Source organism: Rhincodon typus, chromosome 13 (genome assembly GCF_021869965.1).
Source record: "Rhincodon typus isolate 14 chromosome 13, sRhiTyp1.1, whole genome shotgun sequence".
In the NCBI taxonomy this organism is placed as follows: Eukaryota; Metazoa; Chordata; class Chondrichthyes; order Orectolobiformes; family Rhincodontidae; genus Rhincodon; species Rhincodon typus.
In genome coordinates, this window is record NC_063344.1 from 67,563,494 (window position 1) to 67,581,565 (window position 18,072).

An 18,072-nucleotide genomic window follows, 5' to 3' on the forward strand; every position below is an offset into this window, starting at 1 on the left:
GTGTGTGTGTGTGTGTGTGTGTGGGGCAGGGGGGAGCGAAAAAATAAATCAGTGAGGGGCTAAGAGAGTATCAACAATAGTGGGGTGCTCCATGGCAGCGGGACATGGGGTGAGGGGCAGAGTGCAGCAGTGAGTGAGGGGCAGAAGGTAGTGGAAGAAACTTGCGGATTGAGAGATGGTGTGTACAGAGAAAGGGAACAACACTTCGCTCTCGGTGCGCTCTGAGCTGTGACAACAGGTTTTGGAAGTGAAGAGGAAAAGAGATATGAGGAGGAGAGAAAACAAGCTGAAGAACCGATGAGGGTGAGAAAGCAAGAGCACACACACCTCAGAGAGAGAGAGGAGTGGCAGTGCTAGTGTCTGGGAGAACAACAAGTGGCACTAGTTTTTAGCTTGGGAAACCTGGTCAGCATGGACTAGTTAGACCCAAGGATCTGTTTCCATACTGCATGGCTCCACGACTTTAAATAAATGACAGGGATGAGCTGGGTGTGGTAGAATGGAGGAGGAGGCAAGTCTGACCAGTGAGGAAACACAAATGTGATGGCAGGCAACGAGAGGGGATGTGCAGCATCGAGAAAGCATAAGATACAGACAGGAAAGTGAAATCAGGTGCTGGGGAGAATAAGGCAGAGAGACAACAGGAGTGAACAGTGGTGGAGCACAGAGAGATTGTGAAGGAGGTGATAACATCATTGGCAGCAAGGAGGGGCCAAAGGGCAGGAGGCAAGAGAAATAAGATACTGGAGAATAAATCGAAAAGAAACATCAGGAATACAGAATGCGAAAAGAATGAATGCTAACCTTTCTGTGCTTTGCATTTGCAGAATGGGATTTTTGATACAAAGCCATTTTTACTGCCTGCCTATATTGATGCAAAGTCAGGTACAGCATATTTCACATCCAGCCACCCCCTCCATTCCTGCTGTCAGTGTGAGTTTGCCACTTGAAGAGAGCTGACAAGATGGAAGTCCTTACCTTTTTTGGCCAGGCTTTTATATCACATCCTTCCTGGCTTCATTAACACTGCACAAAGTGTTTTTGGCCACTTGCACATTTGGTATTTGATCCTCAGCCAAAAAAAAAACAGGGCACTGCGTTCAAGTGCAGTACAGTACAGAAGCTGCCCAAACTGATGCAATGGCAAGACAGACACTCTGTAACGACCACGTTTACTCAAGCTGGCAAATAATTGTGTAAAGACGTACAAATCAGGGCTTGAGACCCCAGCTGCAATGTTATATTGAAAGATTAACAGAGTTGGTAAAACTGTTACAGACGTTCAAATGGGGAAACTTTGGAGCCCACATTAAGTAGATTCAACAATTTTCTGAATTGAGAGACACTCAAAACAGTGAAGTAGCAGAGGGAGCAAGAGAAAGACAGCTAACTTTTTAATGCCAATATAACTTCTGTGGATCTCTGAAATGAGAGGATCCTATTGGCCTTGAAATACTAAGTATTTTTCTCTTTACAGATGCTGCCTGACTGGCCGAGTTTCTCCAGCATTTGTCATTCATTTTCAGATCTCCAGCATCTGCAATGTTTTGCTTTTGTGATGATTTAGGGGATCAAGCATCCACATCATATAAAGCTAGTGCACGAGTACAAACAAAATTATGAAAAGGCTAATGGAATGTTGGCCTTTATCCCCAAGTGGCTGGGATAAAGATGTTTGACCATTGTAGAGCTCTGGGTAGACATCTGCTGTATTCAATTTGCCTCAGGATGGCCTTGGAGGGGATGCATTGCAGATTCTCCAAAATTCTACGAGAATTTAAAGGGTTATACGAGGACAGGTTGAAAATGGAAATATAAGGGGTGATCTAATTGAAGTGATGAAGATGAGTGAAGGATTTAATAAGGCATATGGAAAGCAACAGGAGATCCTTATCATACTACAGCTTGATATTTGATATCAGGAATCTTCATTCAAGGGCTAGTAGAAATCTGGAACTCTTTCCCCTACCCTAGCACTATTTACCACGTCCTCCAATCACACCCAAAAAAAAACCCAAAAATTCTGTTGAGGCTGGTGGTCAGCTGGAAATTTCAGAACTGATTCTGGCCATTTTTTCTTTTGTTTGGTTGAAGTAACTAAGAGATAGGGAACCAGGCAGGTAAACAGAATTAAAGTACAGTGCAGTCAGGTCTAACTGAATAGTCAAGTTCCCAAATTGTTTTCTCTTGTTGCTAGACTGACTGGAGGTGACATGTTGAATCAACATTATGGGACTTTCCTTGCTGTCCAGTGGACAGGAGCACACGTTTGCCAGGCTAATGATAAATCATATTCTGCTTTGTGTTCTCATGAGGAATTATTCATCTAGATGACACACCCACACACTCACACACACACACACACCACACACCACACACCCCCCCACACACACACACACAATCTGTCAGCAGTCACACTCCACCAGTTCTCTGGCCACCTCCGACCACGTTGTTACTGACTCGACTCTGTCACACTTGGGATTTGGGGCTGGAACAGTTCAGCAACTTTCACCCATAAACAAATGGAAGGGTGTAATGACTGAAGCAATGACTGACCAGTCGGATGTGAAGGATTGGGTAAAGTTGACCACAATGAACGCAGTAAATTATTCTGCAGCAGAGTCAGTGGGGAGTTTTTGTGATCGATAGTCATGCTTTTCTTTCTGGACAGTAAATTGCAAGATTAAAAGCAATCGTTTGCTTCTATCAGTTAAGATAGAGTTGACTAACTTTTAGGGAAAACTAGGGTGACTCACTGCAGTCTTTTCAAAAAAAAACTCTATGAAGAGAACACTGCTTTGAAATAATATCCTTAATAGTTACCAACCACTTAAAATATTTGAGCTTAGTTAAGTTAACCTTGGCACTGTTTCCAATATTGTGTCCAACTCATTGTTTGCTCCCTGAGCTCAAAAAGATGGCTTCAGGAAGCTATTTGATCAATGTAAACCTGATCAAGTCCTAATCTGTTCATAACCACAACTGCATCTACCAGCAAGGGCCAACTAGATATAAGCAACAGTTAGAACAGACTGATTCTTCCCCCACTTCCCTAGTCTTGGAGCTACTGAAAGCAAAAGGAGGTCACTGAATGGTCATTAGATCATTCAATGAGGCGCATTGGATTCAAACCTGGGATCCTCTCGTCACTGCTACTGGCAGTGCCTTTACTCAAGTCATCAATAGGAGGAGCTAGCATTGTCCATTTATTCAGGTTTCAGAGTTCCGAATGTGAACAGTCCCAAACTACACAGCACTAGACTCACATCAGCATCGTCTATCAGGAGAAAATTTCTGCACTCGGAGCCGGATCATTCAGGAAAGACAGCAATGCTATGGAGAACAGGCATGTAATGTCATACACAGACCAGGAGACACAGAGTAAATACAATTCACTTTATCAAAGGGTTTTCATTCACAAAATGTGTACGTTTGGGCCATAGATATACAAGTAGCAAATGAGGCCAAAAAAAAAGAAAATCTTATTAGATTTTAGTGCCCCTCCAATACCTTTGATTAAAAGATAACTGGATTATTGCCAGAGTGACTGCTGGATTTGAGACTGTGCTATACTCTAGTATAATGTGCAGAGAAATCCAGCATCTACACTTGGTTTCTGCATGTCCTGCAGACATGTGACACATAATCACTTGCCATTGGGCACTTGGCAATCATGCACAACGTGTCAGCTTGAAATCCTGTTATTTGTTTCGAGTTAATACTTGAGTCACAGGGGTGGGGGAGGAGAAACGACAAGACTTTGTAAATAACAAGGGAAAACGTTTCGGTCCTGACCCTATTTTCAGTTGCACTATGTTGGCAGACCAATGTCAAACTCAATGTTTGTTAAGTAGGATTTTGGAATTTTCCTCTACTTTCACTTAAGGAATTATGGCTCACATGACAAGTGTAAGCCCTGTGACATCGGGAGACACGACTGAAAATAGTAATTTAGTGGAAACGTCATCCATTATCAAAGAGCCTGAGCACCCTACACACATCAATGGTTTCAGTACTAAAACCTGCAGTTCATATTTGGAGTCCTGCAAGTTACCAAAGTAAGGCAAACATAGGTAAACAAGTATAGAAACAGAAACAAGATTTGTTAGAAATCCCTCCCCATTCCCCAACAATATTCTACTGTTTCACTGCAGCATTCCGTTGCCAAGTCTGTCTGAGGTAGCGCTGACCGAAGGCTTGCTTGGCAACGGAAGCTAGCATCATAAAATAGTGCAGTAGTAAAAGTAACTAGACCAGGAAGTGGAGGCATCACCCCCGATGAGGTCGTAGGTGGAGTCCCGTGATTGGTCGTGCAGCCTGTTGTCAGGAGTAATGATTGTAGAGAGGTGGGGCATGGAGAGTGCCATTCTGGAAATAGTGCTGTCGAGATGCCATGTACTCAGTGTAGCTGATTGTTACTTTCTCACTGCGGTACCTGAGGAGAAAGAAAACAGAATTACAGCAAACTTTGTTTTAACCAAACCCTTATCAACTGGCACACTTGGTAAACCAGCAAAAAAAATTACATATACACACATTAAAAACCGCAGTTATATTGTAAAGTATAACAGTGATGTGTATATCCCCTGCATTATGTTTCTGTTGCTGTGAGATTTGACATTGATTATAGGAGATGCATTGATGTTTTTTACATAGGTCTTTTGAGAGATACTGATGCCTCGAAGCTTGGGTTGGTCGGGTTGGGAAGTATTGATTATCCGGAATAAGTGACACACCCCGAGTCCCATAGGTGCCAGTTAATAAAACCTTTGCTGTACATTAATGTGGCTGCAACTGGTCAGACTCAAAACAGGCAAGTGGCATAGTTGAGATAACAAGGTGTAGAGCTGGATGAACACAGCAGGCCAAGCAGCATCATAGGAGAAGGAAGGCTGACGTTTCGGGTGTACACCCTTCCCCTCCATTCCTAACCTTTGTTTTCTGAAAACACAGTGTAATGATCAGATATTAGCCCAGATGCAAGGCTAGCCCACATTAACTTCCCAAAAGCAGCTAATTTCTTTGAGGGAGCCTCGGGGAGTGAATGTGAGCAGGCCATATAAATTATAACAGAATTTAAGTTGATTCCAATCCTTTGGGGAAGCCAGTATCCACAAGTGAACTGTTATCCAGCAGAAATTGGCAATGATTACTCTCCCCAGCCTCAACACCAGGGCTGTCAGTGTGGAAACAGGCCCCTCGGCCCAACAAGTCCACATCAACCCTCAGACCCATCCCCCTATAACCCATCCCTGAACACTACGGGCAATTTAGCATGGCCAATCCATCTAACCTGCACGTCTTTGGACTGTGGGAGGAAACCCACGCAGACATGGGGGAAATGTGCAAACTCCACACAGACAGTTGCCCAAGGGCGGAATCGAACCCTATCCTTGGCGCTGCGAGGCAGCAGTGCTAACCACTGAGCCACCTTGATTGCAGTGGCCCAACTGCTGCTCTGAACGAAGGTTAGATAATATGTCACAAGGGAGAGAGTGAGAGGGAGAGAAAGAGGGAGAGATCGAATCAGATAGTATTGTCCAACATCTGACTTAAATCAATTAGCAGTTTGAAAGAAACTTCAACTTACTGATCAGGTTTTCACCGTGTCACAGGGTTCAAAATCAGCTTCAGGTGGTGCCAGGAAAATACAAATAGGATCTTGGCTGGAATTCTAGACTGACGACTGACCAGCAGGATACCAATGATTCCTCACCATATGGGTTGTGGGAGTTCTCCCATCTTATAGGGCTATCCCCGACTTTTGGCTGATCTAATGAAGGTTATGACCATGGAAAAACTTTTCACCTTGTGGCATGTCAGACTATTTGCACAAAATCTTTCCACTGTTTCCAATGGAACAGCATGTGAAGATTCAAGAGGTGATCACTTTCAAAGAGAGGCAACTGGATTCAAGGTCCCCATTCTTAAGTTAGAATTTTCATCTCCCATCAAGAAACCTTTTCATTCTCTTCCCCATTAGGTCAGCACCAAAAACCATGAATGGTCAGTACTGCTGTGTAGCTAGAAATGATACAGACCTGAAACATTGACCTGTCTTTTCTCTTTTTACAATGCTGTCAGACCTGTTTGCAGGGGGATTGTCTCATCTTTCCTGCTTATTATTTCAGGCATTTGAAGGTGTGAGATATTGTGTTATAGGTCTCTTTACTAACTCATTCACCAGCTCACTATATTTACTAATGCCGTATTCCCATTCATTTCATATTTACTAATGCCACATTCCCATTCATTCATAACCCTTTACTAACTCAGTGTTTATTATAACACATTTTCATTCATTCATTAATAAAACTGCAATTTTTGTAGTGCAATTTACTATTGCGAGAGCGACTAAATTAAAACATTCCTTCCAAACCCATTACTGCTTCTTCACACGTTCAACACTTCCAGGCCTATTTATATCAAAAGCTACCTCTGAATAAATATCAAAGACTACTAACCTATTCGGAAACCATATCCTTACTGCCATCATGACTCCATGGCCGACATAAAACTATGAAAAAATTATGACATTAATCAGCCCCTTGGCAACCGTCTCTTGAGACTTGAATAGGTTGCAGAACATCAAACAAGTTTCCTCCACTAGCATGCACCTGTTAAATACACACTGAAAAGGGCATCTGTCCTGCCAGGATAGCTCAGTGGGTAGAGCACCAGGTGGTTAATCCTTGTTCAGGTGCCGATTTTAAGTCAGAGTTGCCTATGCCAGTGTACAACCCTTTAAGAAAGTTATGATCAAAACAGCGCTTCTGTGAAATTGCATGAATGAATGAAACTCCCACTTGCAAATAGTAAACAAAATCTCACGGCCCAGCTGCGGCGATCAGTTTAATACCCTTTACACTTCTATTTAGTGCATGTATAATTTCTAACTTATTGAGATCATACAGGTCTAATATTTTTACTAACATTTACTAACTTAAAAGATAAGAGGACGAACACCTCTTAATTATGCAAGAAGACTGGACAGACACTCTAATCCAAGTAGCAGCCAGCACTTAGCAAATGTTTAAACAATCTCCTGCTTCCCCAGGACAGATGTCACACAAACTTCTGTGTACCACAGATAAAACTGTGTAACACCATAGTGACAGAATTTTAATATATGTAAGAACTGTATGTGAAGAGACTACTGTAAGAACTGTACTTCGGGATTCCATCGCTGCCTCAAACTGTGATACTGTGGATGCTCAATAAAGAGGCTATTTTCACCACTCACTGTTTTCAGTCATTATTTAAAACATGATCCCACGAACATTATTTCCATTTCTGCTTTCATGCTGTTTTCTTTACCCCTTCAATTCTCTGGCATAGGAGGGAAGGAGAGTTACTTCTATCCTTCAGCCAACTAGATTCAAGTGATCGAGATGACCTATTGATCCAAATTCACAGAATCACAGAATTGCTACGGCACAGGAGGCGGCCACTTGGCCCCTTGTGCCTACACAATGGCATGGTCAAGAGCACCTGGAATGTAGAAAGCAATGTTTCAATGTTTCCTTGAATGCGGGATGCGGAGTGGCTAGAATAGGAGATTTACCACATCATACCTGTTCTGAGCACAAGCGTAAGGGAGCTTTATCCTGCATCCAATCTGTTTTACGGTTCTCCTAGCTGCGTGTTTCATAAAATATTACCGGGGCTTAGTGGTAGAACGCTCACACCCCATCAAATCAGAGGCTTGAGAGTTGAATTCCATTCCAGAGAACTGATCACATAAGCCGAGAGAGTGATACTTCACTGCTGTACTAAGGGAGTGCTGTATGGTCAGAGGTGACAGCTTTCAATGAGATATCTCCCTGCGCGTTGAAGTAGATGCAGATTATTCCACACTTATTCACAGAGCAGAGGAGTTCCTCAAGTGTCTTTATCCCGCGGCTATTATCACCAATTTTGTGGTCATGCATTTTGTTTCTGTTTTGAGAAATCTTACTCCACACAAAGTATCTGACACGTTTCCCTACATTATAATACTGACTACATTTCAACAGTATTTCATTAGCTATGGCATGCTTCGAGATGTCCTTTCAGTACGGAATGTTTGCAGGAAGAGCTACATCTTGCACCTAGCCTACAGCATAGTGCTGTTATCGAACCCTTCCCGAGACAGTGTCAAATGGGGCCTCAGGAAGCGCTTGAAGCAGCACTGTAGGAAATCGAACTTGCACAAAAAATCCAGGGCTTTCTAAACATAACCCCATTGCCTGTAACCCAATTACATTCAAAGGCTGAGCCTGAAGCTAATGTGCCTGCACCAGTGCTGGAGAGAGTCACCAGTCCAGAGCCCTTTAAGCACAGGGTGCACTATTCAGCAACTACTGTCCACTCCACCCGTGCATGTTGGTAATAGCAGGCATTATTCATCTGCATTGCTTGAACATCTGTGTTAGACATATTATACCAATAGCAGCTGAGAAGGTTATCAGATATGAAAGTTGTGAAAATTTTCCACCTTCAAAGGGTTGTGTTGCTTTCTACTTGCCATACCTTGGAACCTCGCTCATAAACAACAGGGTGGTGACTAGATGGCAGGGTGTGTGGCTGGATGGGCACAGCAGGCCAGGCAGCATCGGAGGAACAGGGAGGCTGGCTTTTCGGGTCTGGACCCTTCTTCATCTTTTTTTCTGAGGAGGGTTCCAGACCCGAAGTGTCGGCTTTGCTGCTCCTCTGGTGCTGCCTGGACTGCTGTGTTCATCCAGCTCCACACCTTGTTACCTCAGCCTCCAGCATCAGCAATTCCTACTGTCTCAGGGTGGTGACTAGAGAGCTTTCAATCAACATAAAGGATAGCACAGTTTAAATAAATATTTAATTCATATCTAACAATGAAATGAAAGTAAATACGTTACCCTGAAAAAATGTCAAGATGTTGATTAGCTCAGATAACTAGATGGCTCGTTTGCAGTGTACATTGATGTCACAGCGTGAGTTCAGTTCCCACACTGGCTAAGTTTACCGTTGAAGGACGATCTCTCCCAACATCATCCCTAGTCTGAGGAGTGGTGACCCTCAAGTTAAGCCAGAGGCGATGGCCTAGTGGTATTATCGCTGGACAGTTGATCCAGATGACGTTCTGGTGACCCAGGTTTGAATCCCGCCAGCAGATGATGGAATTTGAATTCCATAAATATCTAGAATTAAGAGTCTAATGGTGACAGTGAATCAAAGCCTACGACCATTCTAGTCTGAAAACGCCTGATCTTGAAAGTTAAGCAGACTCAGGCCTGGTTAGTACTTGGATGAGAGACTGCCTGGGAATAGCAGGTGCAACAGACTATGCACGGTGGCTCAGTGGTTCGCACTGCTGCCTCACAGCACCAGGGACCTGGCTTCAATTCTACCCTTGGGCGACTGTGAGTGGAGTTTGCACATTCTCCCCGTGTCTGTGCGGGTTTCCTCCCACAGTCCAAAGATGTGCAGACTAGGGGGATTGGCCATGCTAAATTGCCCATAGTGCCCAGGGATGTGTAGATTAGGTGGGTGAGACGGGGATGAGTCTGGGTGGGATGCTCTGAGGGTCGGTGTGGACTTGTTGGGCCAAAGGGCCTGTTTCCACACTGTAGGGATTCTATGATCTATGATCTTTGAACAAGCGACATCAAAATCTCAGAACTCAGCAATCCAAACTGAAGAACAACCACTTATCAATCCACAGGATTCCACACACGTTTGTAACACTTTGTAACAAACAAAGAAAAAGCTTGACGGAGACAATCCAATCTGTGTACATATTAGTAGTATCATCTTGTTGCTTGTCTGATCTACTTTCGTACCACAACTTAAAAAGAAATGTACTGTTTAGTAACCATAACCTGTATTAGAGAATCTCAAATGTGATATTTTCAGAGTGAAGACAGAATCCTATAGGAACTTCAATGCACAACATAACTACAAACTAGGGTAAACTGTTAGTTTTCTGGGCCCCAGAAATATATTCAGGGAGCACAAAGGTGCTACGTCATCAACGAGTACATTGCTACAACTGTCGTGAGGCAAGTGGTTCCAAAGTATGACCATAACACATTATAGCTGCCCCAAAAAGTCAAGGAGTAAGCGGCATGCATACCTGAAACAGATTTCAATTCCCTTGTGAACTCCCCTACTGCCCCAACTGAAACAATGAATACATCCCCACCCTAACACCAGTTTGTTATGCCACTCCTAAAACTATTGGGTAGCCCAATAAACAGCCCCAATGTCCAAGACCCAAATCAGCAACTGACTTCACTTCTGGCAATAAAACTCAAGCAAGAAAGGAGGCCACTTGACCAATTGCAGATGCTCCAGAATCAAATAGGGATAAGCACGTGGTTGAGATGCAAAACCAATAAAGGGCACTTTGCATACCTGCAATGGACCCAAACCAAACCTGAACAATATAAAGGGATTCCTCCCTCTTGAACTACTCCTACCTTATCTGCCTCAAGCTTCATCATATAGGAGCCATGGCCAATGTGCATTTGAGCTCTCTATATACAGGTAACCCATCGCTGGTCTTTATTCAGAAGCATGCGTCTTATTGGCCTCCAATACTGATACACTGTTTAGAATAAACAGCTTTACTGTGTTACTCACCTGGTGAGCTTGATTGCTTTCCTGAATTCATTTGTGATTGGAGCTTTGTAACCTCCTTTTCGCAGAAGAGAGTCTATGGTTTGAATCTGGTCCCAGTCTACAAAGCAAGCACACACACAGGTAGTGCCAGGGACACAGGTCAGTGCCGCGAAATCAGCTAAAGCCCATAGTGAGGTTCCTATATCAGTTAAACGGCCACATGCAAGTTAATATATCCAAAGTAACAAGATAAAGGGAACACAAAGTTGCCCGCTGGAAGAGGGTGAACTAACGGGAGGGGAGGTTTTGAACACCGTCGGGATGGTGAACACACTTTTGCTGGGGATGGAGCCGGTATTCACTGTTCACAGTGGCATGTGCAGAGCGTTGTCAGGCGGGGAGGGCTGAATGCCATCAGGAGTGGGTGGTGGAGAGCATCGTGAGGGGGGGTGTGGGTGAGGTGGAACAGTGACAGGAAGGAGCTGCACATCAGCTAATTCACTTAGAGACTCCTCAGTAGCCTTTATACCTGTTAAGAAAAGCTCTATGCAAATCCAAGTGTAATCTAGGGTAGATGGGGGCAAACAGCCCAAGTCTGGAAATTACCCTCTTACAGCGCCGTCCTGAGGAACCAGGTAGAATACAACCAGCAACTGGAATTCCAAACTTCCAGAGTAAGTACGGCACATGCACGCATGTCAGGTTTTCCTCAGTTCCCTGAGGCCCGCCAGGAAGTCAAGTCAAGCAATCTGCCACCAATCCACTGGAAATGTTAATGTTGCTTCTCTATTACCAAACTACTAGATTCAACATGCACAAAATGGTTAGCAGTCATCCTTTAAGGAAAATCCCAAGGCATTTTATACATATAAGCAGCAAGAGGGTAGCTAGGGAAAGGGTTGGTCCACTCAAGGACAAAACAGGGAATTTATGCATGGAGCCAGAGGAGTCACTGAGGTCCATAACGAATACTTTGCATCAGTATTCACAAAGGACATGGTGGATGGTGAGTCTAAGGAAGACAATGTTAATATTCTAGGGCGCGTCAATATGAAAACAGAAGTGGTTTTGGGTGTTTTGGAAAGCATCAAGGTAGAAAAGTCACCAGCTGGGATCTATCCCAGAATGCTGAAGGAGGCAGGCAGTTGAAGAAATTGCTGGGGCCTAGAATGAAATCCTCTTTAGTGACAGGAGAAGTCCCAGAGGACTGGAGAATAGTCAACATGGTTCCTTTGTTTAACAGGGACAACAGGAATAATCTAGGAAATTACAGGCTGGTGAGCCTTACATCAGTGGTAGGGGAATCATTGGAGAAGATTCGTAGGGATAGGATTTGCTCACATTTGGAAACATATGGACTTATTAGCGATAGGCAGCACGGCTCTGTGTGGGGAATGTCATGTCTCAGAAGTTTTTGTTAAGGAGGTTACAAGGATGACTGTTGAAGTGAGGGCGCTAGATGTTATCTATATGGGCTTTTGCAAGGCCTTTGACAAGTTCCCTCTTGGCAGGCTGATACAAAAGATGAAGTCACATTGGATCAGTGCTGGGACTCATGTTGCTTGTAATTCATATCCACACACATAAATATTTGGAGGACAATGTAGGAGGCCTAATTGTAAGTTTGAGGATGACACAAAGACTGGGGGAGTTGTGGACAGTGAGGAGGATTGCCAGAGGATACAGCAGGGCATCGATAGGCTAGTGACTTGGGCAGAGAACTGGCAGACTGGGTTTAATCCAGACAAATGCATGGTGATGCATTTTGGAAGGTCTAATGCAGGAGAGGAGTATGCAGTAAATGGCAGAACCTCAGTAGCATCGACATGGAGTGGGATCTAGGCAAACAGGTCCATAGTTCCCTGCTGGATAAGGTGGTCAAGGCAGCGTATAGCATGCTTGCTTTCATCAGTCAGCGCATAAGTATAAAGATTGGCAAATCATGTTGCAGATGTATGGAACTTAAATTAGGCTACATTTGAAATACAGTTCTGGTTGCCACACTACCAGAAGGATGCAGAGGCTTTGGAGAAGGTACAGAAATCGTTTACCAGGATGTTGCCTGGTTTGGAGAGTATTAGCTATGAGGAGAGATTGGACAAACGTTGTTGTTTTCACTTAAATTCAAAGGTTGAGAGGCAACCTGGTAAAGTTTACAAAATTACGAGAGGCATGGATAGAATGGACAGTCGGAGTCTTTTTCCCAAGGTAGAAATGTCAATCACTAGGGGACATAGATTAAAAGGAATAAGTTTAAAAGGAGATGCGAGAGGCAGGTTTTACTTGTCTTTCACACAGAGGGTGGTAAATGCGCGGAATGCACTACCACAGGTGGTGGTGGAAGTGGATACAATAGCAACATTTAAGAAGCATCTTAACAGATACATGAATATACAGGGTATAGAGGGCTACGAACAGCGAACAGGCAACAGATTTTTCGTCTGGAAAGGCATCATGTGTCGGTGCATTTTTGGTGGGCTGAAGGGCCTGATCCTGTTCTTTACTCTTTCCTGGCCTTGAATAAACATATGCAGAAACAAGGGGTTAATAGATTCACTAGGCTGGCATTCACACTTACCCTGTTCCTTGGCCACTTCTGGTAAATATGTTGCAGTGCGTTTTGCTCCCTTTTCATTCACAAACTCTATCCGAATCCCATGTACTCCCACCTAAACACAGATTCATCTTGATTACTATGAGAAAACAAAATACATTTTACCAGCCATTGCTGCAAGCAAATGCCATCTTACATACAGCACCAGGCCTATACTAATCTGTTTTTCAAACGTTTTACAAAAGGGTCAAGTGGCTGACTTTATTTGAAACAAAACAGGTCCTGTGATGGTTCATGCAGAATGGGGCCATGCAACTTGAAAAGTCCCAGGTGAATCCCATATTTGCTGGTCTCAGCAAAGGCACTGGAAATTGCAAAAACATCAGCCTCAGATGCTCACCTCAACTTTTTAAAAACGCAAGGAACTCAAATCAACTTAAATTTGACCCTTTAAACTCTGGTGTCCTCCAAGTGATTTTTTTTTTGCTATACCTGTTCCAAAGCCAACATTCTTCCCATACATCAGTGCCTGAAACTGAACACAATACTGTAAGTCAGATAGGGGTCAGGCCAAGGAGACTCTGGAGAACTAAAGCAGCATTTCCTTTTTCTGATGTTACAACGGTCTTAGAGATGAAGGGAAACTTTCCAATCACTTTTGCTCATTACTGTTGATATCTATGCACTGGCCTTTAGTGCTTTGTGTACACAGATATATCTAATTAAATCCCTTTGTTCCTCTCCCGCCTGCAGTGTGGGGACACTGAACATATTCTAACTTGTCTTTCTCAGATTCAAAACAGGTGACCTCGCAATTCCCCATACTGAATGTATCGGCTACAGTTTGGTCCACACATGGTCTGTCACTATGTCTTTTTCCCAACTTCTTTCACCAAACTTATTGTCTAACTTTGTGCAATCTTGGATATGAAACCAAGATCTTGATCATTAATGAGCCCCATTGTCAGTTAGGTGTGACAATTCTTCATTAGCAGCATGCGTTTGAACAGTGAACAATTTCATTAAAGGCATCCGAATTCTCATTTTGAGGTGAATATTGTCCTGACAGTGAACTTTCAGGTCAGTCTGGTAAGAAGCTGCCACCTAGTGTCCAATCGCAGATTCCTATTATTGGAGCCATCTCCCTCTCACACACGTCTCAAACTCACACAGAGTTGTTCAATTTTGTGCATTATTTGTGCTGTTGTTTAAAACAAAGAAGTCATCTGTCACACGACCAGAACTGGAGAGTGGCTTAACTGAATCCTTCAGTAAAATAAAACAAAGAACTGCAGATGCTGGAGATCTGAAACACACAAACAGAAATTGCTGCAGAAACTCAGGAGGTCTGGCAGCAACTGAGCAGAGAGAAACAGAGTTAACATTTCAGTCCAGGGAGTCCATTAACTGTCCTTCAGTAAGATGTTTGAAAAGGAAGAAAATTAATACTTCAAAGTTGTACATGGAAATCAGGAGGTCATGACAGGACACATTAGCAAAACTCAGACTTGATTCTTTCATTGACGGAAAGGATAATGTAACGTTCACTTTCAGGGAACACAGCTGAGCCACCAAGTGGTAGTATTACAGCGCAGCAGTTGGTGCTCCCTTTTACCACTAGCTCCAGGGAGCGGGGCAGGCCCTTGCTGACCTTGGGAAAAGTGGGTGGGAACATTGAAATTGGGTCTCCCTGTTAGGTGAAAGGACAAACCGCCACTATTTCATTCTGTAGGTTCAGCACCGATTTTTGACAGCAACCCACCAGTATCCCACATCCCATTTGCTGTATGAGCTTTGGAGGGTTAGTAACTTTTCTATCCTACATCTCACAAGGGACTCCATGTATGCAATGGACATTAATTAGACAGTGATCAGCTTGTAGGGCTCCACACCAATTGCCATTCCTCCCCTCTGTTCAACTACCTTGAGGCATTCAGCAGGGCCTCCTTCAGAGATTGTACCTGCTGTACAACCTCATTCTGGAGGTTTGCATCTGCAGTCAATGATTCAGTTTGGGTTCCTGTAAGCATAGGACATAACTTTATTTCGGTCTAGCCTGGTGTTTATCAGCAAACGGGAGACCTTTTTCCCCCCTCTATTAGTAAATATTCTCAACCTCCCACAGAGAATCACTGCTTTACGTAAAGATTTCCCCGATGTCTGGCCATTCTTTCGCCAACTGGAGCATCAATTTCTGGACATAAAGAAGCCTGAGACTTTCTTTCCTAGACACAGTCATGCCTTTGCTTTATAGGAAATGACCAATGACTGCCAACTAAAATTAAGTACGAACAAATCAATTAAACATTCAATAACCAAATACAAACGATCCATGGGATTTGACCCTCGGTGACAAGTTCCTTCTTTCAGTCAATGTTGGGGTCTCCAAGGGTAAACTTGTATAGATCATGGTTTTTCAAAGTCTTCTGCTATATTGAGAACCACAGAAACTGCAGACACATATCTGTACAACCTTGCAGTATGTCATGTTCCAGTGATCCCAGAGAAGCAATGGACAATCGAGAAACCATAGCTAGACCTTTAAAGCTGCAAATTCAAGGGGAGGCAATGGCCTAGTGGTATTATTGCTGGACTGTTAATCCAGAGATCAAGGTAATGTTCTGGGGACCTGGGTTCAAATCCCACCACGGCAGATAGTTGAATTTGAATTCATTAAATGCCTGGAATCAAGAGTCTAATGATGACCATGAATCCATGGTCAATTGTTGGGAAAAACCCATCTGATTCACTAATGCCCTTTAGTGAAGGAAACTGCCATTCTTACCTGGTCTGGCCCACATGTGACTCCAGACCCACAGCAATATGTGGTTGACTCTTAACTGCCCTCTGTGCAATTAGGGATGGGCAATAAATGCTGGTCTAGCCAGTGACACCCTCATCTCATGAATTTAAAAAAAAAGGCCAGTGTTCTCTGCTTCAGTGCCTGGCTTTACACATTCTGTAGATTTGGAGAAGCACAGCAATCAATGATATTACTGTAGCTGAACAGTTCTTTAGTTTCCTAAATGCACTGCCTGAGGTTACTGGAAACGTCAGATCACTGGTCTGTTCCTTTCTTTGTTAAGACTGCACCGCATGAGCAAGCAGCTTGATTAAAATGTTGGCCTCAAGACAAAGTGACTACCAAGCTTTTGTGCTGTAAACACTGGGTCAAGAGAACAGTAACAGTGATTAGGAAGCTTTTGGACTGAGTCTCTGCAACAAAAATGGCCTGATGGCAACTGCTGTAAGTAACAAACTGCTGCCTGAATTGCTGCATTCTTAATCAAACTGTTACCTGACCAGGGTTCTGTTCAATTCAATACAAAGGGGCTGAAATGGGCAAAACCAGCAAGCCTCAAAAGTGGTACTTCAAGCTTACATAAAGCAATCAGACATGCCACAAAGATGCGAGGGACTCGCATCTGAACTGTGCCTAGCAAGTGTGCAAATGTATACTGGCTGAAGGCACAGGATACTGCCAAGACAATTGGGCCTAACATTGTTCCAGCACTAGTGGAGACTTGTACTTCAGAACTTGCCATGCTCCAGTCAAGCTGTTCCAGTACAGTTACTACATTGGCATTACCTGACAATGTGGAAAAACACCCAGTTATGTCCTGTACACAAAAGCTGGACAAATCCAATCCTGCCAATTACCGCCACATCAGTCCACACTTGATCATCAGTAAAGTGTTGGAAGGGGTCATCAGCATTATCGAGTTGCATTTGCTTAGCAATAATCTGATCTGACACTCAGCTTGGGTTCTGCCAGGGCCGCTCAACTCCTGATCTCACTAAAACTGATCCAAATATGCACAAGAACCGAGTGCCAGAGGTTGTATGACAGTAACTGTCCTTGACATCAAGGCCACGTTTGAGTCTAGCATTAGCGTGTCATTGCAAAGCTAAAGTCAATGATAAATCAGAGTGTTTGGAGTCAAACCTGACAAAAGGAAGATAGTTGTTGTTGCTGGAGATGAATCATCCCCACCGGAGTTCCTCCAGAGAATACCCTTGGCCCAACCATCTTCAGCTGCTTCATCTGTAACCTTCTTCCATCACAAGTTCTGACATGGGTAAGTTTGCTGATGATTACAACATTCAGCACCATTCGCAACTCCTCACATGCTGAAGCAGCCCATGTCCAAATACAGCAAGAACCTGGACAGTACCCAGGTTTCGGCTGATAAATGGCAAGGAACATTTGTCACACAAGTGCCAAGCAATTACCATCTCCAATAAGAACGAATCTAACCATTGCACTTAGACATTCAGTGGCATTACCATCATTGAATACTCTATCAATATCCTGAGGGTTACCATTGACCAGAAACCAAATTAGACAAGCAGCTACAATAGCAGGTTAGAAGTTAGGAAGCCAATAATTCATTTCCTGACTCCCTAGAGTCCACTATGTACAAAACTCAAGTCAGGCATGGGAGTCCCACTTGCCTGGACGCGAACACATCTAACAACACTCGAAGCTTGGCACTGTCCAGGACAAAGCAGCCTGCTTGAATGGGAGCACATCCATAAACGTTCACGCTCTCTCCATCACTGACGTACAGTGGCAGCAACGTGCACCATTTACAAGTGGCACTACAGAAATTCATCAAGATTTCTTAGACAGTATCTGTACAAACCCATGAACAATATACCATCTAGAAGGATAAGGACTGCAAATACACGGGAACAAAACCACCTGCAAGCTTCCCTCCATGCCACTCTGAATCCTAACTTGGAAATATATTGCCATTCCTGCAGTGTCACTGGGTCAAAATCCTGGAACTCGCTCTCTAACAGCATTGTGGGTCTACCCACACTAAATGGACTGCAGCAGTTAAAGGAGGCAGGGTAAGGATGGGTAATAAATGCTGGTCCAGGTAGCAATGCCCACAATCCCTGAATGAATAAATGAATGAATTGGCTGACCATCT

General features: G+C 43.6%; 1 protein-coding gene across 5 annotated transcripts in view; it reads right to left on the reverse strand.

The window, feature by feature from the left end:
• Window positions 1–1,217: 1,217 nt before the first annotated feature.
• ammecr1 (AMMECR nuclear protein 1) overlaps window positions 1,218–18,072 on the reverse strand; it is a 64,984-nt gene continuing 48,129 nt past the window's right edge. For all 5 annotated transcript variants that reach the window (XM_048604304.1, XM_048604303.1, XM_048604306.1 and 2 more), the window contains 3 exons: window positions 13,157–13,247; window positions 10,600–10,696; window positions 1,218–4,435 (listed from right to left, as the gene is read on the reverse strand). In XM_048604304.1, coding sequence (XP_048460261.1) covers window positions 4,324–4,435; window positions 10,600–10,696; window positions 13,157–13,247 — 300 coding nt within the window. In that variant the 3' untranslated portion in view covers window positions 1,218–4,323. The remainder of the gene's footprint in view (window positions 4,436–10,599; window positions 10,697–13,156; window positions 13,248–18,072) is intronic.